General features: G+C 34.6%; 1 protein-coding gene across 1 annotated transcript in view; it reads left to right on the top strand.

Annotated features, from left to right (window-relative positions):
• The window catches only part of LOC126964663 (uncharacterized), an 82,073-nt gene that overhangs the window by 1,509 nt on the left and 55,419 nt on the right, over positions 1-25,145 (top strand). The window contains exon 2 of the mRNA XM_050807920.1: positions 9,843-10,033. Within this exon, the coding sequence (XP_050663877.1) occupies positions 9,843-10,033 (191 nt within the window). The remainder of the gene's footprint in view (positions 1-9,842; positions 10,034-25,145) is intronic.

Genomic DNA, 25,145 nt, shown 5'->3' with positions numbered 1-25,145 from the left:
TGTATGTAGTTTTTAATGCTGACTCATAATCAAACCAATTTAAAATAATAGTCAAAAAAATAAAAAATAAAAATTGGCGTGGACCACCCTAAACGTTTTGGAGGATGAAAAATAGATGTTGTCCGATTCTCAGACCTACCTAATGCACTCAAAATTTCATGAGAATCGGTCAAGCCGTTTCGAAGGAGTTTAACTACAAACTCTGCGACATGAGAATTTTATATATAGTACTAGCTGACCCAGCAAACGTCGTATTGCCATATAACACATTAAACAAAATCAATTATTAAAAATTTTGATGCAGCCGATTCTCAGACTTACCAAATATATCGTACTACAATTATTGTATCTGGCAACCCTATATCGGTTTGGTGGATGGAACAGAATAATATAAAAATCGTGATACAAAAATAGTTGTTGATCGTAGAAGGGCGAAAATTTAAATTTGTATGTATCTTTTAATGTTGAATCATAATAAAATAAAAAACTTAACATTTAGGGGGATGAAAAATAGATAGGAGCCGATTCTCAGACCTACTGTATATGCATATAAAATTTGGTAAAATCAATAAAGCTGTTTCGGAGGAGTAAGGTAACTAACATTGTGACACGAGAATTTTATATATAAGATATATACCTAATCAATCAACTTGACTGACTTTCCTTTCTATCTTGTTGTAATTCCGTTACAGATGTTCTTCTTTTATCGCTCTTCGTGTATCTACCCGCTAGTATATTGTAAGCCTAAGGGAACTACACGAATTACTCAATTGCCCCCCTCTCAAAAAAAGCTCTTGAGCCTCCTTTCAGAAACAGGGCTGAAAATCGTATTAAGGCGAAGAACGAAATTCTTTTTTCGTAAATATTTTATTCTTAAATTTTGGCGGTTTATGATATTATGTCGAAATGCTTTTTGAAACGTGTCGCAACTGCGCAAATTTTCACCTTTACGCGACTGAAGCTGCAACACGAGAAGTTAAAAAACTATTTTGAAAACGAAACTCCAGTTGTAGGTAGTTATGACGTCTTACGGCCGTTCCCAATATACAACCTACAGATAGAGATAAATTACTACCCTTCTAGTGTCAGTCAATTAGCTGTCAATAATCTGAAGCTGTCCCAATATACCCGATAAGTCATTATCATCGCCTTATATTGGGACGCGTGAATTGCAATTTCCATACAAATTTCTATCGCTGCTATACGTCGTCCCATTGACAGACAGCGTGTACGGATAAGGTAAGTAACCGTCGATAAGTTTATTGGGACAGAAAAGTCAACGATAGTTACGATTTTTATCTCAAGTAAGAGATACACTGAATATTTGGAACGGCAGTTAGTTGCAGCAATACTGGATTACATTATCTTTAGACCTCATGGTCATCGACGTCACATCGTCGCTTTGTAATGGTGCGCAAAACAAGCATCACTAGGATATTATTATCTATATATATAAAAATGAATTGCTGTTCGTTAGTCTCGCTAAAACTCGAGAACGGCTGGACCTATTTGGCAAATTTAGGTCTTGAATTATTTGTGGAAGACCAGAGAAGGTTTAAAAGGTGAATAAATAGGAAAATGCTGCTAAATTAAATAAAAACAACAAATTTGTTTTTCCTTTGATGTGTCCATACATAATTTCTATGAGAGAATTTATTGACGCACGGATTGACAGTTCTGCTGTGAAACAATTTCATTACGACAGCAGGGTGCATATTTTACGAAGTAATTTTTGATGTTATGATATATTATTGACAAATTCATATAAAAACATTATTTTATTTATTATATACAGAACAACATCTGTCAGGTCAGCTAGTTAGATAATAAATAAACAATTAGATACTTACGTATTTTATCTGTGTTATTGATTGATGTAAATATATTGTGATGCTAATTATTATTCTAAGTATAAAATATGAATGAAAGAAGAGTAAGATAGAACTATTATAGCGAAACAGAACAACAGAAACTACAGAACTATTCAGAACTATTAACAACAAAAGTGAAAGCGTTACAATAAAAATTTCAAAAACAAGAAGCGTTAGCATGAAAATATGACTCGTAACTGTAATGAAACTGCAAACCGTACTGACGCAACAAGACAAGCGCGAGCGGGTGAAGGGGGAACGGGAAGGGACTTTCTCTTATTGACAGTCTCATTCCAAAGATGTTTACCAAGACATGGTAAGAGAAACGACATCACTGTTAAAATATATTATAATATCTCTATCTCTTCACTTATGTTCGCCTGGTACCAATACTAAAAATTTTAACAACAAAACAACCCGACTTCAAAAAAACTATTCCAAAACAATATATAGACAAAATATGTCCTTAAAAGTATAAAAATAATTGCAATGGGACTACACGGGAAGCATCAGCTTTAAAAAAAGAATCATCAAAATCGGTTCACCCAGTCGGAAGTTCTGACTGAGGTAACAAACATAAAAAAAATACAGTCGATTTGAGATCCTCCTCCATTTTTGAAGTCGGTTAAAAATGCACTTTCCGAGTAGACGTATTGCATTCTTTGTCTATGATTCAGATAGACAGATATAGCAGGTAACGTTCCAAAATTGAAACGACATAAAAATTTCAGGAAAGGTACTAAGGTAGTATTCACCATACACGATCGATCAAACAACGCCATTGTCTGACAGGGCTAGACGCTATCAGTGTTATTAATCCATACACTTGCTTTAAGCTTGTTGGACTCGGCTCCTATTGAGCAAAGTAATAATTTGATTAACTCTGCTTCTATTGAGCAGTGATATAGTTTAATTACTGATTTGAAATATGTTCCAAATTATTTAAATTAGTCAATAAGACAATAGGGGAATATATATACCCTAGCCGTTATCGCCCGCTTTGCTGGGCGAATTTTAAAAGCAAATAAATTTATTTTATTCGTCTTATTGCAAATACAATAAAAAAATAAGTAGCCATAAACCACTTTGGATAAATTTCGCATCGAATGGTGGTCAAAATCATGAAACTACCAGGTTTCATGTCGATACGATCAGTGGTTTAGGCGTGAAAGAGCTTCAAACAAATGCCATTTTCATTATATATATATATCGATAGACAATGTACAAGTACTAATAAACATAATAATTGTAAAGTCATAAACCTGATGCACCAAAATATGCAAGGATTGTTAGGTAAATAACTGGAACTGGAGTTACTGATGAACCATGAAAATATTCATATTTTATGTCATACATCCCTACTCTTGGGTGTTAAGTTATCGATACATTGTCTTGAGTACGACAGCAGACATTGCTGTGTTGAGCTATAACTATGGTATTCGATACGACAACAAAGTGACTCCAATTAAAATGCAGACCAAGTTTTTCTGCCAATTCATGTATTAATGAGCACCATTGTTGTTTTTGCTCACTCAAGGCCTTCCAGCTAATAGCGGAGCTGTGTAGGTTGACATACTGGGGTATATGTATATATATGTGTTAATTATTTTGTTTTACTATTATATCTGCAAACATTAAAATTAATTGGAATTCGTTAGTCTGGTTTAAACCTAAAAAACAAAATGGTATGGTAATATGTAGTATGTAGTTTTGTGTCGAAATGGGATAAGATTCAAGCGTTTTATATTCTGTTAAACAGTTTTTTTATAAAAATCAGGGACGATACTAGGAGGACGTTTAGCTGATGGTAATTGATACGCCCTACCCATTACAATGCAGTGCCGCTCAGGATTCTTGAAATACACAAAAATTCTGAGCGGCACTACAATTGCGCTCGTCACTTTGAAACATTCGATGTTAAGTCATTGGTCAGCGCCTTTCAGACCACAGTAATGTTTACACATTACTGCTTCACGGCAGAAATTGGCGCCTAAGTAAACCACAAAGGTTTTACTTAGGTAAAGTCTGAGCATAGTCTAAGTTCGCTCTATAGATTCTCAGCCTAAGCCCGTGTTTACTAGAGTTCCTTTCTAATATATACAATATGTTGGATGTAACCAACATGCTTTGCCAATTCCGGACTAAATTTGATTTATCAATATGACATCATGCTATATATGTCATAATACATTCCGATTTCCTATCGTCTCTTGACATATTAAATTAACATATTGTATATTTGCAAAATGTGTATATTATTGTAACACATTGGTTAGCCGTGTTTACAAAATATTTTTGTGTTGGCTGTATGAGACGATATTTACTTGAGTTCTAACAATAAGGAATTTTTATGAAGCTATACCTCTCTGGCGCGTTAGGGAAACATTAGTAAAGAAACATAGAAACAGGGTGAATTTACGATGCGGCGTGCACACCGTCATTCAAATTTGACACTCTGGCGCTAGTTGGTCAAGTAGACCATTTGTATCATACTTCAGCTACCCTCGTGTCTACTAAACCATAACCAGTGAACGAGAATTATATAAATTTCAATATGCATAAATTGTCAAATTAAATGTGTAACTCATAATTATTATTATGTTTCCCCCATGTTTTATAGTATTGACGCGACAACTGGGGTTAAACTGCATCATTTCAGCCGGAAGACGTCAACTGCTGGACAAAGGCCTCCCCCAAAGATCGCCATGACGATCGGTTATGCGCTGCCCTCATCCAATCTATTTTGGCAATCTTGACCAGACCATTTGTCCGTCTTCCGGTACGTGGTCGCCATTCAAAGATTTTATTGCCTCAACGGTCATCTGTCAGTCGAGCTATGCCTATTGCCACTTTAGTTTCGCAACCAGGAAAGTAGGGAAACTTCGAGCATAGCCCTCTCCTTTCCCTTCTGAGTGACCTTGAGCTTCCTGATAAGGCCCATAACTGATTAAAAATCTTCGTCTTCAAACTCTGCGGTATTTGGCACGAGAAGATTTTACGGAGCTCCCCGAACGCTGCCCATTCGCATTGGATTCGACGAGTGACCTCTTTCCCGAACTTGGACCAGACCAACTGAATTATTTGTCCAAAGTGACGTACTCGTCAACAATTTAACCTGAGGGCGTTCGCTCCATTCCCAGTTGTGTTATCAGAAAATAATTTATGTTATAGTGATTCTTTACCACATATACGATTTGACGACCGATATAGCCGAATGGTTAGTGACCCTGACTACTAAGCTAGAGGTCCCGGTTTCGAATCCCGGTAGGTGCAATCATTTATATGATGAATATGGATGTTTGTTTCCGAGTCATGGATGTTTATATGTATTTATGTATGTTTAAGTAAGTATATTGTATTAAATATATCGTTGTCTTGTACCCATAGTACAGGCTATGCCTAGTTTGGGACAAGATAATTTGTGTAAGAGTGTGTCAATATTATTATTATTATAATTTGCATATACAACGCTTAATAAATAAGTATGAAATAATAAATTACGGATTTTATAAAAAGTGTCTGAAGCAAACAATTTTCCTACTAGATCAAGCTCAATTAGTCGGAATTTGATGCTCTATTGGAATCTAGTTCTAAAAAAAAATTGTACAGTTTTAGAGACTGCCGTTATAAGTGAAAACTTAGAACTTTAAGTATTTTTTTTTTACTTTAAGAAATTTTATTTTGTTAAAGAACTATTAAATTATTTCTAAAACTTATTTTCAATAATATAATTAATAATCAAAGAAAAATACTATCCCAACAATTCACTGTATATATACACGTTGAAATTTTTTCTAAATCCATTCAATTTCACTTATAACGCAGCGTTAATGTTGCACAATTCGTCAGCTGTATAGCTACAGATGCACTGCTATAAGCATTTCGGTGACGCGAACTCACGAGATTTCACCCATCCAACAAGTGTCTATATATTTATCACGTGCTCCAGTGACGAGCATGTCAGTGACGCGAACACATAAGATTTTAGCCTACCAATAAGTGCCCAACACCGCTAAAAAAGTTTTCGCTTCAATATTCACAGAATTCTGAAAACGAATGCTTAATTAGTAATTGCCTTATAGAGCCAGTAAAGTTAATGTTTAGTGTGCTTCTAGCACGATGTGTTCCCGCGTGACCATTCTCAGCAAAAGACAGTTAGGGGCTAACCGTTTGTTGGCACACAATCACATAACCAGCCACCGTAGCAAATAGAAATATGGTTTTAATGTCACTTGCGTGCTTACGAAGCGTATAAGGTTAACTGGTGAGTGAGCCAAGTTTATCTAGTAGGTATAATTATGAGCGCTAAGGAAATGTATGGGACCGAATGAAATAAAATTTATGAACGTTGCGGGACTCGAACCCGCGACCTCTCGCGTTCCGTGCTAGTAATTTGTTGTACATATTATTGTGTAATTAATCCCAGAAGTGAGGGTTACCGAATGTAGTCAATAATGACTAAACTGGCTTGCTAAATATAAAATAAAGATTAATATATAAGATTTAACATTCAAATGAAAAGAAAAATACAAAAATGAATGCTCCGATAAATATTTAAATAAGGGCAGACAAAGTAGCGTATCTGCAGATCTACATGTTGTGTTTGATAGAATCAAACAATAGTTGTTATCTCAAGTAGACTTATGTCGTGATTAACATACATAATATAATGATTGAATAATACGACATGATGTACCGGCAACACGTGGCTAAGAAGCATTGGAAGTCATCACTTAGGAGCTGACATATTGTATAATTCCAATGTAATTAATAACGTAGTATTATTAGTAACGTACATACGAATTCGACAACCGAATATTCTTACCAATGACGTGGAGGGGGCACCCTGGTGAGGGCACCGGTTCAACTTATTGTGCCACCGACGTTTTTATGTATATAATATAACAAAGTAACCCTCCTAATTAAAAATATTGAGTTTATTTTATGCTATAAAAGAATATGACTGACGAATATTTCGTGCAACTTATATATATAGAACTGAGTGAGGGTAATTTGTAATTTTGTAAAACAATTATTCTAATTTTCACAATGCCCCGCCTTTTACGTTTGAGCCGCCTCAGCTGACGCTAGCACTACGCCATTGGACCGAGTTCAGGGCGATGACCTTAGTTTACTGGTAGATTAAATAAAGTCAGGGTTTCTGAAGATTTTTGAAACCATTTAATATGAAGGTTCTTTTTGATTTTATACAATATTTTTAGTAGTGTTTTATTTTTTAACATAGTGTATATGTAACTTTTGATCGGTCGATAAAAATATGGTCTTATTCAATTAAAAGTTATAAATCATCATCATCAGCCGGAAGACGTCCACTGCTGGACAAAGGCCACCCTCAAAGATTTCCACCACGATCGGTCTGCGCTGCCCTCATCTAACCGGAAGACCCAGTGCGACCGACGATCTGGTCAAATTCAACGGAAAAGTTATAAATACCAAATAACAATTCAAATTAAAGCCAAGATCTCCACATCATCTTCCAATAAAACAAAAACAATAATCGGCACACAGATCATCATCCTCCACACGAAAAGATACTTACTTGTTACGTCATAGTTCATTGAACAAATATGCAAGGTTAGTCATTAGACGACTTTCTCTAATGTAAATTAATTATTCTTAATGGTCATTTACTGCAGTGCAATGGGTTTTATTACTTACAAAATATGGTGCGGTTAGCCACAATATACTAATAGGTTAATACTCTTAAAGCTTCATAGGAACTACATTGTATTTTTTCAGTACGGACGAGTAAAAAAAGAAGGACTCCGCGCCGTGATATTAGCAAGTGAAGCACCGTTATGCTAGTGCGTATGCGGTTACGGGGTATACTAGTTACACAATCTTACTCCCTGAAATAATCATATATGGCCACAAATACTTATATACTATCGTATTACACTTTTACACAACACACGACGGCATTTTTTAAAATATTTTATTGAGACGCAAACTGATCTGTCACAAACGATGATAATTCTCAGAATGGCCGCCTATCGGCCTGTAGTAGTGTAAGTGTGTGCGTGGGGCTATGTATTTACACGTTAATCGGCTTGTTTTGGTGCAACACTGTTATGTAAGGTGACTCGGAGAATTTTCTAGAAATTGTCATAACCATAATGTTGACACCAGGAACAGACATAAACTTATAATGCCTACTACTCGGTTAAGTGGAGTTTGTAAGTCTTTTGTTGGGCGATGTATATGCTTTTAGAACAAGAACCTAGATAATTTTCAAAACAAAAGTATTACGTTATTCAAAAGAATTGTAAAAAAAAAACGTTTCGGTGGTAAAGGTTTCTATAACATAAATGACTTTCTTAATGATACCAAGGATTGGGAATGGAGCGAGCACCCTCAGGCTATTAAATAATAAGTTTAATTGTACAATATTACTTTGTAAACATATTTTTTTGATGAAAAAAAAAACCCCGCTGTGTTTGTTGCGCGCGTTCTTTCAGGTCTAAGGCATTCTTTATGCAATGGGTGGTAGTTTTTGACTTTCAATAAATGATGTCACATCCTATTTTGAATAAAAATATTTAAAAGGCATAAAATGCATTTATTTTCTCAAAATTGATTCCTTTAGAATTCTTTTTGATGTCATTTCTAATATACTAGATACTACTCTACCGCTTCGGAAACAAATGGCGCTCTGAATTTGATTTTGAAATAAACACACATAATATATTGAAGAATCAAAATTGCCCACGCATTATCGGGCTGTCTACAAGCTTATATATTCTAAGTCTATGCCTCAGATTATGTCTACGAAAAATTTTACAGACAGACGAAGCTATTTTTTTTATATTTCACATGTGTGTATAACTGAATCGGCAAATAATCAAATAAAGCTATTATGTTGTGTTAAAACAAGTTATATTACATCCGGGCTAAGACGTAAAAATCAATTTAACGTTTTTAATTACAGTTGTCATTATTACATAACTCATTTGTCCTAAAAACCAGAATGCAACGAAATAGCACCTACCTATTCACTAATTACATTAGATGGCCGTTTTGTAAAAATACTTTTATTTATGTACACATTTAAATGCTTTCGTCATTAGTTTCGTAATTTAATGTAATGTCAATTTGGTAAAACGTTTTTATATTTACAATAGCTGACCCAGAGAACGTTAGATAATATAATAATATAATATATAAACGATAAAGTAATATAAAAAAATCAATAATTAAAATTTTTGGGGCAAATAAAAATAGATGACGACCGATTCTCAGACCTTCCAAATATATCGTACTGAAAATTTATCTTTCTTCAATAATCATTATATATTCGATTGCAATCATGCAACTATTGCGTATCTGTGGATAGAATAGAATAATATCGCGATACAAAAATAGGTGTTGATCGTAGATGGGTGAAAATTTTAAGTTGTATAAAAATTGTATATATTTATGGGTGGGTCGGAAGAGTTTGGTAATAAACACCGGGAAACGAGAATTTTATATATTAGATTATTCTGGTACCATATTTGTCTAGGTTAATCATTTGGAAGGATGCCACGTATGTGAGGGTAGTTTGAAATAAATCATCGCTTATTGATGCTTTGAATATGTTTATCTTTTCAGGAAACTATTATGATTATGATTATAAATGACACAAAATAATTTTTCTCAAGGGTTACGTTAAAATTAACAAAATTTATAACGGTTTAAAAAATATCTGTATAGTAATGCGTGATGCTAAATCTTAGATCCTTTTTTCAGAATGTTTTCAGCCATGGTGTAGTGTTGTCGGCTGCAGTTATCTCGACAGATCCGATTTAGGGACTTTAAAAAAAAGTGCCGCGCTTGCTGCCCTTGAACGAAAACTTCATAGAACAAAATTAAAATTCAACTGTCAATTTTAAATTTGTTCTATGACGTCGTCGTTTGGGGTTAGTTAATTTTTATGAAAGAGCGTCGATTTAATCTTCCTTATTGTTCCAGTGCTAAGCTCAAGCCTGCTATGCGGGCGTACAAAGGAGGTGGAGTTGGGCACCAACTCGAGCGCGGGCGCCGCCCTGGCTCTCACGTTGGTGCGCCCCGGCCCCCCCACCCCGGCCTCCCGCGCACCCTGTCAGCTGCGCCTCATTGCACCCGACGCAGCCGCCTTCACAATGCGCCTCATTGACGTCAAGGTAGGCTTACTACATTAATATATTTATTTATTTATATTATTGTAATTGAAAAACTTACAGCTAAATTCAATAAAAATTAGGAAAATATTTACATAGAAGGCTATTTACAAGTTTTCACAGATATTTCTAGCTAAATAAATGATTACTACATTAATATAAACAAATCGAAGATAAGAAAATCTAATCTAGATATAAAAGAGAATGTATGTTTGTATGTTCCCTAATATCTCCTAAACTATTCGACCGATCTCAATGAAATCTTTTGTAATAGATTCGTTGAAGCTCAAGGAAGGTTTACATATATAATTTATATGGCAAAACAACGTTTGCTAGGTCAGGTAGTATAGAATAAAATATATAGAATGGTTGATTCGATAAAATGATATCCTTCAATTTGAACCCAAATAATAACTTATATAACACTCCTTTATTCATAACTAAAATCTGAATCCCAATTCGAACTAGTTGCAATAGGATATCACTTTTACATAAATTTGGAAAAAGCTTTACTTACTTTAACAAAATTAACAAATATATTACAGCTTCTTTTATAATGAAGGCTTATTATAGTATAAAAGATTATATATAGAAGATAATGATGCATGGTTATAGTCTGGTTCTGCGCAGGCCACCTAATATTGTATTATATTATATTATTACGAAGCCTAAGTTATTGTATGATTTAAAAGATGGACTGAGGAATTGTTTTCAGATTTTCTGTCCATATCAAAGCCCACCTGATGTAGCTTCTTAGGTATACCAAGATAGTGTTGTCCACCAGGGTGTAGCTACTGCCGTATCTGCCGTCTCAATTAAACGGAGCCACGGGCCTTCCGACGTGCGTAAGCAAAAATTAATAAAATCTTTTCATGTTTGGCGAAAAAAAAGGCAAGGAGACTGTATATTTAATTTTAAATGATAGATAATTATGATGAATAAATATTTCTTTTAATTTTATCCAGACATTTTTTGTGAGAAATCTTTACCATTATATACCAAACAAATTTTTATACGGGGCCCAGCCAAGGCACGCTACGCCACTGGTGTTGTCCAATACTGTTATGTTATTGTCACACAAACCTTGCCCATCGCACTTAAAACGTAAAATAACTTAATGTTTTATACATAACTAGCTGACCCAGCAAACGTTGTATTGCCGATATTTAAATCGCGATACAAAAGTAACTGTTGATCGTAGATGGATGAAAATTTGAAGTTGTATGTATTTTTAATGCTGACTCATAATCAAACAAAATTAAAAAAAAAAGTCAAAAAAATTAAAAAAAAAATCGTGTGGACCACCCTTAACATTTTGGGGGATGAAAAATAGATGTTGTCCGATTCTCAGACCTACCCAATATGCACTCAAAATTTCATGAGAATCGGTCAAGCCGTTTCGAAGGAGTTTAACTACAAACACCGCGACATGAGAATTTTATATATTAGATATATAAAATTGTAATAAACAATCACCAATTAAACAAACTTATATAATGATTAAAACAATTATTCTAAAACTCTGATAAATGTAATAAAAAGCGCGTACACCTTCTTTAAAGGCCGGCAACGCTCTTGTGATTCCTCTGGTGTTGCAAGAGAATGTGAGCGGCGGTGATCACTTAACACCAGGTGACCCGTACGCTCCTTTGTCCTCCTATTCCATAAAAAAAAATGTGTCCTCATTTAACTAAACTGGGGAAGTCTGCGAACACCCCAGGAGTGTTCTGAACTTCTGGAAGGAGCTGGGCTGGTTGGAATGACTGGCCAACACTGCACGCAAAATGGACCCAATTAAGCGGTCTAATTGCGGAAACAGGAGCCCTTTACCAATACCAATACCAATTAACTAAACTGGGATCAAAAGTAAAGTAAATATTTGGTCACTATATTAAGATATATATTAGTACGATGACGATACTTTTGGCACTGATCATTGTTTGTGCACGTGGGTACAGAGGATACTGTTATTTACGTGACGACAGATCAAAATATTCTTGACACTGTAACAATATTATGTAAAATAATAAAAATAGCTCAATTTGTTACAATACACGTTGCCAAAAGAGATTTTTTTTGGAACTGATTTTGTTAAGGCGTTCCCAAAATAGATTTTACACGTGGAATTTTTGAAAATAACTTTTGATAGGTTATTTCCAAAATAGATCTTTGATAATGTATCTTGATGCAGGTTGATGTGAAAAAAAATTTGTCGATTGTCAATAAAAATGCTTTATGTGAAGATTTATGTATTACGAATTGGCTTGCATATGGTTAAACACGATTTGATAGACAATTTCTAGATTAGCTTGTGTTAAAATGATATTTAAAATATACTTTAACTAGTTTAATAGGACAAATATTGGAGGGAATGTTTATTTAAGCTTGAAGTTACTTTGTCTCAAAATATATGTTCGAAGTTAATATTTATCTAATCTAATATATAAAATTCTCGTGTCATGGTGTTAAACTTTGAACTCCTCCGAAACGGCTTGACCGATTCTCATGAAATTTTGAGTGCATATTGGGTAGGTCTGAGAATCGCACTACATCTATTTTTCATCCCTCTAAATGTTAAGGGTGGTCCACACGATTTTATTTTTTATTTTTTTGACATTTTTTTTTAAATTTGTTTGATTATGAGTCAGCATTAAAAAATACATATAACATCAAATTTTCACCCATCTACGATCAACAGTTACTTTTGTATCGCGATTTTAATATCGGCAATACAACGTTTGCTGGGTCAGCTAGTATATATTATAGTTTTCCTAAACAAATTCATAGATAAAAATTAAAAAATATATATTTCCACTAAAGTTATCGAAACAATTGGTAATATTCAGTGCAGGGTGGTTCATGAGTTGTAAAACAGAGTTCTGATAATCAATTAACAATTCGATCCATGGAATGAATCACTCACGAACCGAAAACAATCGCTTAAACAAAATTTTGCACGGCTAAATTAAAAACGTTTCAAAGTTTAATAGCATACCTACCTACGTGGCGTTTATTAACAGTGCGTTTCTTAAAGAAACGCCTTTTATGCCTTTTATTGAACGTCGCTAGCGCAATAGGTTGGCCCGTTGACTCTCACGACGGAGCCCCAGGTTCGATCCTCGCCCACCACGTGCCGATGTGTTTTCCGTTTTCGAATTTATATGTAGGTAGGCTTATACGGCTCTACAAGATGGGCAAGGCTCTTGATATGCGGTGATCACGAACTATTAGGTGACACCTTGCTTGTTTGTTACGTAATAGAGTGCCGGCAGGAGTGAAAACTTGAACATTAACGTTAGGCATTTTTAATTATTTGGAATGGGAATAATTTCGCACGAATTGCTTTATTTATCAGTATAAAAGTGCTAGCATTTATTTGGTTAAATACAATATTTATTGCGCTATCGTACACTAAAATGCTTATATTACATAAAAAATTTAACACTTCAGAACTATTACAAATATTTAACATTAAAAAGTTTATCTCTCATAAAAATTAACATTCATCCATAATTTCAACTACTGTCTTACAAATTTTGTAATCTGTAGTTAAGTAATAAGATTCAGCAGAGCCTTTTTCCAATAAAAACATAAACGGCCTTATAAATAAACTTGTTATAAAGTTTTACTTGACAATAAATCAAGAATACGAGGGCGGCACTGAAAATTTCGGGAATCAAGGAAGTGACACAACATTACTATTTAAAAATGTATTTATTGCTTTTCGAAGTATTCTCGCGAAATTTGGCACATTTTTCCATACGATGGAACCAATCATTGAACCAACCATTCCATTCGGAAGTTGGGGTCTCCAGAATGGCCATTAAGTAGGCGTCCACAGCTCCTTCAGGTGATGAATATCTCTGACCACGCAATTTATTCTTTATTTTAGGGGAAGTATAGAAATCATTAGGGCTTACGGTCGGGGCTGTACGGCGGATGGACTAATAATTCTATGTTTTCTTGCTCTAAAAACTTTTGTTCTGTGCGCGGTGTGAGAACTCGCAATGTCGTGATGGAGGATGATGCGGCGGTTGCAGTTCTCTTGATGGAGTTCAGAAACGATCTGTGGCAAACAAATGCTAGCATATCATTCTGCATTAACCGTTATTTGTCCCTCAAGAGGAATAGTTGCAACATGGCCGGTTTTGGAGACAAACGTGGCCACCATTTTTTTTGCAACACTCCGTGAACGAACAATTTTTGTTGGTTTTAACTCATTTTGAACACCCAAACTCGTGACTGGTTTTTTATTTCGGGTTCGTACGCGTATATCCAGGATTCTTCACCTGATACGATGTTGTATACAGCATTTGAGAATCCTGCGTGGAATCTTTCGAGAGTTCTGACGCACCAAGTAACGCGAGCCGCTTTTTGCGAGCAAATGCGGTATCCCTCGGGAAAACAACTTTTTTACACCTAATTGTTTATGCAAGATTATTTGTATTTGACTCATGCCAATGTCTAAAGTTGCCTCAATTTCGTGGTATGTCACATGTCGATCTTCCTCAATCAGCTTACGCACAGCATCAACGTTTTCTTTGGTGACTGCAGTTTTTGGACGACCTTGACGGGGATCATCACTGAGCTTGACACGTCCACGTTGAAATTCAGCAAACCAGCGATAAATTGTCGTTTTGGATGGGGCTTCATCACCAAATGCAGAAATCATTCGGTCAACACACTGTTTTTGTGTTAAACCACTTCGAAAGTCATAATAAATCATCGCTCTAGAATTTTCTCGAGTCAATTCCATTTTCTCAACGACTAAACAAGTTTGAAAAGACCTTGTGACAAGACCGAGAATCTTTTTTTAAATAAATAAATGGTATTCGATTTTTAAAACCAAGGTTTTTTTCAATCAAAAATATTTTAATATGACAGGAACAGTAGAAATATTCCATTCCCGATACTTTAAGTGTAGCCCTAGTATGCAAAATGTTGACTATATCTCTAACAACACTGTCAATACGCGGGAAATATTATACGTCTGAATAAACCAATCATAAGCAAAATGTCTATTTGTAAACATTTTGCATATTCGTTGTTTGTTCTCAGATATATTATATTCAGAGAATATTTACTAAACAACTCCATATTTAATAGAAAATATGAGGAAATCTTAAAAACTTAAGCTTTACGATTGTCGTTTAAAATAAAAGGCAATATTATGAAGCAATGCAGTAGCAACCCTATACGGTTGTTACCGTATTCGCACCTGCGTGAGGGAACTATGAAGGAAACGTCATTATAATCTCGCAGGTTTGACGCAAAATGCATAAATAATGATGTATACTTTGAACTTGCGGTTATCTTTAGATACGGCCAATCCTTTGCGTAATGAGTTCACTGTATATAGCTAATGCCATTATGTCATCTATAAACAGAGAAACATAAACAATAGATAAACGAGAGAACATCTCGCTACAGATATACAGCATGATAGAAAAGGAAAGCGAATTCAAGTTTAAATATTTTTATTCAAAATAGGATGTGATATCACTTATATTGAAAGTCAAAAATTACAACCCATTCGAAAAAGTATGCCTCAGACCTGAAAAGAACGTGCAAGAAACTCAGCGGGCTTCTTTTTTTTACATAAAATATAATATGGTTACAATATTATATCGTATAATAAAACTTATTATTTAATAGGTCGTGGTATCATTAAGAAAGTTATATATGTTATAGTAATCTTTACACAAACGTTATTTAACAATTCTTTTGAATTTCGTTACACATTTGTTTTGAACATTTTGTGAGATCTTGTTTTAAAGAAGAGAAAACACTTACTAACTCGACTTAGGTGAGTAGTAGGCGTGATTCGTTTATGTCTGTTCCTGGTTATCATGGTGTGGTCATTATGGTTATGACAGTTTCTAGCAGATTCACATACCCATACATAACATTTTCAAGAATATACCAAAGAGGTAATATTCAACATACACGCGAAAATGAAAGAGGCGCAATAAGTTCTGAACATTGACTAACATTCCTCGAGAAATCTTTTATCTATGGCCACTTCATACATTCCAAACAAAAGTGACTTCAAAAAACTTATTCCAAACTTGAATTCAGGTTAAGGTGCGATGAAAGAATCTCATTAAAACATGGATGTTCGTCTTCGCAGTAATAGTTCAAGAACCCCATGAACACAATCAATAAAAACATAAAGAGGTAACTGTCCTTAAGCAAGCCAGTGACCCCTTGCTATCGTTTATAATAAGTACGAATACCAACGACCATTTACGTTTTAAAATAAAATTAAACTATAAAAAACTGTAGGATAGCTAGTAGACCTTTTAACTTGAAGGTTTATGGTACTACTTGCTTAAATTTGTGCATTTTATTATCAATTTACAGACATCATTAAGAAACCATTCGGTATGAGTTCGATACGCAAATACGCAAACATCTACCTCCTAAAGTGAAGCGTTCCAATTGGACAATGATTCTGAAAAAAAAATTGGTGCAGATTATTTAGAATATCTTTTTCAATTATTGCTATCTTATTATCTTTATTTATAGTCCTAAAACTCATATAATTAATACGTCTAGATATACTATGACAGCTGTGAAAACGTCGAAAAATATGGCGGCGGATTAGCCTTTATTTTCAGCAAACGCCCGCACACTAAAACAAAGCGACTGACTTATCAATCGAGTGTAGTAGCTGTCATGCACATTGCACACTAAAGTAATATGAATCTCCATTACATGCGCGAGGTTTATATCGAAATGTTTTCTTTACTTTTACAATTTATCATTATGATTACGTGAACGGTCAAAGTTCAGGTAAAATTTGTGCAAAAAAGGTTGAGGGTTATACTGAACTTGTTAATTGAAATTTGTATTTTCTGCCTCGATAGAAACCTAGATAGAATGTACAAGATACCTATAGTTAAATTGTTTTAAGTAAGATGCGTTGAAACGCCATAATCACGCACGAGCGTTTCTATGAAAATAGTGACGGATTGGCTGCTCTTAAGTTTCATTAACCCAGTATATTAAGCAAGCTACGGTGACTTTCAGAGCGAATAACTAATATTTATCTTATATCTGTTTGCAAACTATTGCTTGGTGACATGAAAAACACAGCTGCAGTACCCATCCAGGCGGTATCCAGTCCTTAGAGGCCACCCTAGAAGGTCTTCGGACCGACCACTGCTGGCCAAAGGAATCCGCCAAAGATCTCCACGACGTTTGGTCCTGCGCTGCCCTCATCCAACGTATTCTGGCGATCTAGACCAGATTGTCGTTCCATCTTGTGGGGGCTTACCAACACTGTGGGCGACTTTACTGCCCGACCGGTCATGTGTCCGTCGAGCTATGTGCGCTACCCATTTCCAGTGCACTTAGGTGATGTCCTCATTTCTGTTTCGATCTCGCAGGGAATATCCGAGCATAGCCCTCTCCAGTGCCCTCTGAGCGACCCTGAGGTTTTTCAACAGGCCCATAGTTAGCGATGAATTAACATTCAAGTTCATATAATAGTTTCTATTCTCACAATAACTATATTTACAATACTATGACTACATAAAATTAAAACTATCATTACGTGGAAGCGTACCAAGAATACTGGCAGCGTTGTAAAGCTAGACTGATCCGTTGACCGAGATAGCTTCCAGTAGCCTTATTGAGGCGTGAAGATAGTATTTTGAACATTCTCCGTGCCTCTGGGCCCCACGGCTCAAGTGTCTCGACACCAAACGGCACCATATTTGCAACGTTTGCTGTCTTCGACAGTCGAAGCAGCAGCCCCAGCACCAACTGACGTAACTTGGACATGAGAAGGAGCCAGAGTGTCGACGCAAGTCGCACAGTTAAATTTAAAATATACTGGAAACAGACTGTCATAATATTAAGCATAATAGGCTTTAAATAATATGTAATTGTGCATACAGTTGCATAAGACGCGTAGATTGCATTACAATGTAAATATCAGTGACATTATTATCTATTCTTTAATAAAGTTACGTTTATTACTATACTAAGTAATTTAAGTAATTGGTATTCTATGAATTATACGTGTTTAAGAACTATTTTAGCTTGTAAGTACAACTTTGTTTTGTAATTTATCGACATGTCAAGTCTATTTGGATAACGATATTATAATTAATATAGACATACAAATGATTTTAGTTTTCTTTAGTGTTAATTCCGCCAATATTTGTCTTTAAACAATTCGCCACGTGTTTCGCCTCTACACGAGGCATCCTCAGGACGTGTTGTCTCGCCAAAATCTGGCACGAGACTTTTGCGAGACGTTTTGGCGGAATTAACACTAAAGAAAACTAAAATTCCGATTTCCGCAAAGTAACGCCTACTTTAATAAATTTATATAGACTACTAGACTAGTCTATTTAAATGAACTCACCCAAATGGAGCGACCGCCCTCACGCTATTAAATAATAAATTTAATTGTACGATTTTACATTGTAAGCATACTTTTATAAAAAAAAGAAGCCCGCTGAGTTTGTTGCGCCCGTTCATCTCATGTCTGAGGCATAGATTTTGGAATTGCTAGTTATGACTCTCAATATATGATATTATAACCTATTATGCATTAAAATATTTGAATTTCAACTAAAATAAGAAAGAAAACTAAACTAGAAAGTATTGAAATTTGTGTAAAGAGACCAGTATTGTCTATACTGGTCTATAAGGAAAAATGGACAAAATATGTTATTTAATGGTATCACTAGACATGGGAAAAGAAATAGAGAAAGACAAATAATCATACGGGAAGATGATTTAAAAAATGTGGCAGGAACCACATGGAGAAGAACTATTGTGGATAGACAGACATGGAAGGATCTGGAGCAGGCCTATTTCGGAAGAGAAGCGGACAATGAAGAAACTAGAGAGCAAAAGCAATTTCCAAGGTAATGTACTGCACTTGTTTGCAAATAAAGGTTTTCATTCATTCATTTAAATAAAAATCATATTTTATATGAACTTTATAAAAGTAAATGGAGGCTGGAGCACGTGGTCCTAGGGGCCTCAGTAGAACATATTTCTTAGAAGCGTTCTTTAATGCAGGTTTAACGCTGTCGGCTGTAGGTATGTCCACATTGCATCTACAAAAAAATCTTCGATCGATTTTGTTAGCTTGTAAACCAGTAAAAACATAAGAAAAACTTATAGTCACAGAGGATAACTCAGACCGAAACACAATAATGCAGAAATTTCATTGCAGAAAAAGGCGCCGTTATGGTGCCCATAATCTAGCCGGCATGAGCTTCCCACTGGTAAAAACTTGTTATGTTGTGATTTTTAAAAACTTTTTTACGGTCACTTATTTGTCAAGTGTTAATATGAACAATTGAACATAAATCTCTACTTATCCAACATGTAAAGATTACGTGTGACAAAATGAAACATACCTAATATTATTTTATTTTAATAAAATAAATTTTCTAACTATATTTACAATACAATGATTACACAAAATTAAAACTATCATTACGGGGCAGCGTACCAAGAATACTTGCAGCATTTCCAAGTTGGATAGCTAGGCTGATCCGTTGACCGGAATAGCTGCCAGCGCTTGGGTTTCCAGTAGCCTTATTGAGGCGAGAAGATACTACTTTGTACATTCTCCGAACCTCTGGGCCCCACAGGCCAAGTGTCTGGACACCAAACGGCACAAAGATGTAAGACTCATTGAGACCGACATATTTGCGACGCTTGCTGTCTTCGGCAGTTGAAGCAGCAGCCCCAGCACCAACTGACGTAACTTGAAGGAACCTGAGTATCGACGCAAGTCGCGTGCCACACCAGCGCCCTTCCCCGTGCCCAAGCCACCAGAGTCATTCCGTCAGGACGCTTGCCATCGCGGCGAGTAATACCATTTGCCTCTAAAACAGCTGGTATATTAAGAGCGGCAAATGCCATATATATAGTCTCGTGCCATATTTTGGCGAGACAACACGTCCTGAGGATGCCTCGTGTAGAGGTGAAACAGGTGTTTGTTTTAAAAACAAATATTGGCGGAATTAACACTAAAGAATACTTGAATCAAATGTCATATATTATTTTTTATAATAATATTATTATTTAATAACTCAGGAGTGATAACCCTGACGTGCTAGCGTGGCCGCTGCCCCCACCACACCACCTCTTTTCACTGCTGTCGCCTCTTTATTGCGAAGATGTTATACTTAAAAAGTTTTTACTAACTTTGCCTATGCTGTACAAATCTGTATGTCCTTTTACTGTAACATAAAAGTATTTATAGCTAATCAATTCACAACGCTTCAATAGTTTTACCTGACCTTCCACGGAGAAGGTCTTTCCGCCTAATCTAGACAAAATTCTCTATTGTTTGGTATAAGTTAAGTAAATTCAAAATTATTGCTTAATATTTAAATGAACGAAAAAGCAAAAGTGACAGATATAACTATTGACTTATTTAAATGGAGATGGACTGGACTTTATCTCCATTCTTTAGACTATTAATACGTCTAGATAGATTATGACAGCTGGGAAAACGTCGAGAAAAATTGAGTTTAGAGTTAAGGGTAGGCTCATAATTATATGAGATTTTCTCGAGATTTTATAACTGAACCAAATATCCTTTCGAAGAGAAATTTTAATATTTATAGTTTCAAACCTTTTTCTTTCCGTTATTTTAACTAAAAACACGATTGAAGATATTTGTTCAATACTTATTTAATTGAAAACGATGCTTATTTTTAAGAATTTCGTAATTTGCTTGAGAACTGAAACTTCCATAAAAGCGAAAAAAATACTAGTACAAAGAAAATACGGTTAGTAATCCGTTATAAATGGCAAATTTACGTAGGTTTCTTAAGTATTGCCATAATTAATTGAATAAGTTTTGGGACTTACGCTGTTTAGTTCGGAGAAAAAATATCGAAAGAAATTTATACGACGCCACGCGATAGGTACTCACTCCTCTTATTGATTGAGTTTAGAACTAACCTTTAGAGTTTAGAGCAATTCACGCACACTAAAGTATTAAACTTGGCCTGTTTTTATCGGTTATCTAACAGAAATAGACTATCGAGATGTATAAATTACTCGTAAGGTTGCTCTTTTCAAAACAGAATGGTATTACAGATTCTTATTTTCAATTTAATTTTACAAATCATTCCAATTACAATATATGCAAAGTCAATTACTAAATGCCTTAAACGAGAAAATCAAAAAAAGTAAAGTAATAGGTAAAATCATAGTTATTGTTATTTGGACTTTGTATATTAGGACATTGGCTTGAGATGTCGCTCTTTCAAATCTAAACAATTTTTAAATGTTTGAATCTGAGAGTTGAACAAGATATAACAAGATTTACGGACCATACGTCACTCGAACGGTTGGCTCAGTTGGAAGACCGCTGCGACGGAACCCGAGAGGTCGCGGGTTCGAGTTCCGCATCGTTAATAAATATTTTTACATATTTAACCACTTTAAAAATAACAAATTGTTTAGACTTATTATAATTTAAACAGATTAAAACTTAACAATGAACCGGACAAGTGCTACTCGCCCACCGAGTGTTCTGTACAATTTTTTTATTATTATATCACAAATGTTATGTTCTGAGTTTTCCCCTATACTTGTAGCATAAGACGTACATATACAATTACATACAATTTTCATAGTTCTTCGTTTCTGCCTTTTGAGGTGCAGAACCCTAAAAATGTGTAATAGCTTGGAATAAAAGGATTATTAAAACATATTTAAAAAAAAATTAAGACTAAGTAAATAGTCACAAACCATCTAGGATAAATTTCGCATCGAATGGTGGTAGTTTCGTGTCGATACGATCAGTGGTTTAGGCATGAAAGATCCTCAAACAAAAACCATTTTCATTATATATGTATGGAATACAAATAATATTTAATCTATTTAAATAGCATCTAAAAAATTATATTTCCTAAGCGTGTGCCATATTTTCTCCACATAGAAAATTTGAAATATATTTAAATTTACCATACCAGTAGACATATGTACGACAATAACATAACATATTTCACTTAATATTAATACTTTAATGTTTCGAACTCAGATTGACGTTTGACAGAGTTGTCAACTTGTCGGTCAGAACTTTAGAAACTTCAGAAATTGACAAGCTAATACATTATCTTGTTTACTCAGTCTACGCATTAGTTACTATATAATTATCTTTAAGGCGACGTCACCAAATGGCCCAACGGAAGACCAGCGCTGGTATTCAAACCAGCATGCTGAGTTGGGACCACTTTGTGACGTATAGAAAACAATATTTCTCAATTTTGTTTTATGTTTTATTGTACTCTATCGTCATGAATAAACTTTTTTTCTTTCTTTCTTTCTTTCAATTCAACAACACTTGGTAAACGTCATGTAGCTACAACAGTTCGTAAACGGGCTTTGACATGAGCTAGAAGAACTGATAAGAAACTCCCAGCCTATCTTTTAATTCATATAACAACTTAGATTACTTAATACTTAATATATAAAATTCTCGTGTCATGGTGTTAAACTTTGAACGGCTTGACCGATTCTCATGAAATTTTGAGTGCATATTTGGTAGGTCTGAGAATCAGACAACATCTATTTCATCCCCCTAAATGTTAAGGGTGGTCCACACGTTTTTTTTTTAATTTTTTTGACATTTTTTTCTAAATTTGTTTGATTATGAGTCAGCATTACAAAAATACATACAACTTCAAATTTTCACCCATCTACGATCAACAGTTACCTGTATATAATCTCCTATACTATAGTAAGCCTTTTCTGTCAAAGAAGCTTGATTTATTATTTGAATTTGTGCTCAGTGAGTCCTAGTATACTGTCAGGTCTAAATGCCTTGTCAGTATTTAAAAATAAGCTTTTCATTGAATCTTGTGTACGTGAATATTTTATAAACATTGTAGTTGAAATACTTAAAAGTACGAAACATTTAGTGAACAATTAAAACAAGGTCAAACAAGACTTCCTTAAATTAACAACCTGTTTTTAAGTAATTCATTAAAAGCCTTGTCCTTATTTATACGGTCCTTACTTTCGGTCACTGCATTCCCCATTCAACGAAAAATTGTGAGTACAGTAATACGCATCTATAATCGTGGTCTAAAAATGTTTATCAGTTTTCAAATTAGATTCTTTATCAAATTGTGTATATCTAGGATCGTAAGATTCCCTACCTAATCGAATCAATGACATAGTATATTATTATTGTCCGTCTACTTTGTGACATAGATGTGTACTTGCAATTGTAAATTTATACGACCTTATAAATAATAATAATATTGACACACTTTTTACACAAATTATCTTGCCCTAGGTTAAGCATATATAGCCTGTGTTATGGGTTACAAGACAATGATATATTTAATACAATATACTTACTTAAACATACATAATATATTCATATAAACATATATAAATACATTTAAACATCCATGACTCGGAAACAAACATCTATATTCATCATATAAATACTTGCACCTACCGGGATTCGAACCCGGGACCTCTAGCTTAGTAGGTAGGATCGCAGGTATAACTTTATAACAAATAAACTTATTATAAAGTTATACCTGAGAATAAACCAAGTTATACCAAGTTAAACTAAGTTATACCGAGAACCAACCAAAATTTTGACTATCGGCCGTTTTCAATAACCTATCTATCCTTAGCTTAACTTACTAGATGTAGACAAAACTGCCCTTTTACGCTTACTTACATTTCAATAACCTTTCGCTTGGGATTATAACTATATTGGACATAGCTATAGATAGATAAGATTTTGTCATTAAACGGTGAGAGCAATGTAACCGATGTAACAAGAGTAACGTTATTGAAAACGACCGCTAATTTCTAACAATATTCTCAATACAATGATAATTCTGAAGTTTTCGAAGAATAAACCAATCATAAGCAAAATGTCTGTTTGCAAACATTTTGCGTATTCTAGGTTTATTATCAGGTATAACTTTATACCAAGTTTATTTATAAGGCTTTAAGGTGGTAAACATTCTTAGACCGCGATTGTTTGTATGTCATTGTACACAGTCGCGTGTTGATATTGAATTAAGCACTAACGCTATACAAATACTGATTTTACGGTAAACTTCATTAGAAATAATGTTTGTTATACCTGGCGTAGGCTGGGTTCACATGTACGATCGACGGAGGAAGGTGTTGCAAGAGAATGTGGGCGGCGGTGATCCTTTTCCATAAAATTTTGCGGTCTAAAAGGTTATACTGAGAATAACAGATGTCAGGGCAGAAATGTCACTTAAAAGACGAATAAAAATAAACAAGCTGTCAATATTTGACATTTCACTCTATTATCCTACAAAAGTCAATTGTTATGGCATTTCATGGTACGTTAGAAGAAACAATGGACCATGGATTTTGTCGGTTTTTACATTCGTCCACTCTTCGTAAATTATTCACTTTTAAACCCTACGATAACAATACCAACATAGGGTACTCCGCAAGTACATTGGAGAAACGGACACGAAAATATCCAAGGAATATTTTTGATTTCAAGGAGTAAAATTACATACCCTAGTCTTCGTGTAACATTGTGATTGGTCGAATCCGCCCCGGGGGATATGGGACCAGCCGTCTTACACGGGTTCATGAGGGCACAGCTCCCTAATTAAATAATTATTTACCCATACTACATCACGCACGAATAACTATGAATTGTATTCATTATCATAACCTCGCTAAATATAGACTACGTAGGTATATATTATAAACTTATTCAAAATATTTTTAAATGGCATATACAACAACGCTCATGCGATGCCTCTGGCAAAGAATATATAATAGTACCTCAGTACACCAGAGATGTGAGAGTTAAATAATTTCGCAAAAATAACCAGAATTACCAAACAGAAAATTGCTCCAATTACTGTAAATAATTATCAATTGTATAATACTTTTCTAGAACACAGATAATTATCAAAATGGCGTCGGACCGTAGACAATGGGCTTCTTTCAGTTTTTATAGCGCGACTGTCAAAGTCATTGAGCGTCTTACGCGCCATTCTAATTTGTCATATTATAAGATCCATATTACAATCCCCAGATTTGATTGAAGTTATTAATATGTATAGCTATAATGCATGATATTTGTCAATAGGTGCGTTAG

The sequence above is a fragment of the Leptidea sinapis genome, chromosome 5 (assembly GCF_905404315.1).
Source record: "Leptidea sinapis chromosome 5, ilLepSina1.1, whole genome shotgun sequence".
In the NCBI taxonomy this organism is placed as follows: Eukaryota; Metazoa; Arthropoda; class Insecta; order Lepidoptera; family Pieridae; genus Leptidea; species Leptidea sinapis.
The sequence above is the reverse complement of the archived record's forward strand: the minus strand, read 5'-3'. Positions and strand labels throughout refer to the sequence as shown.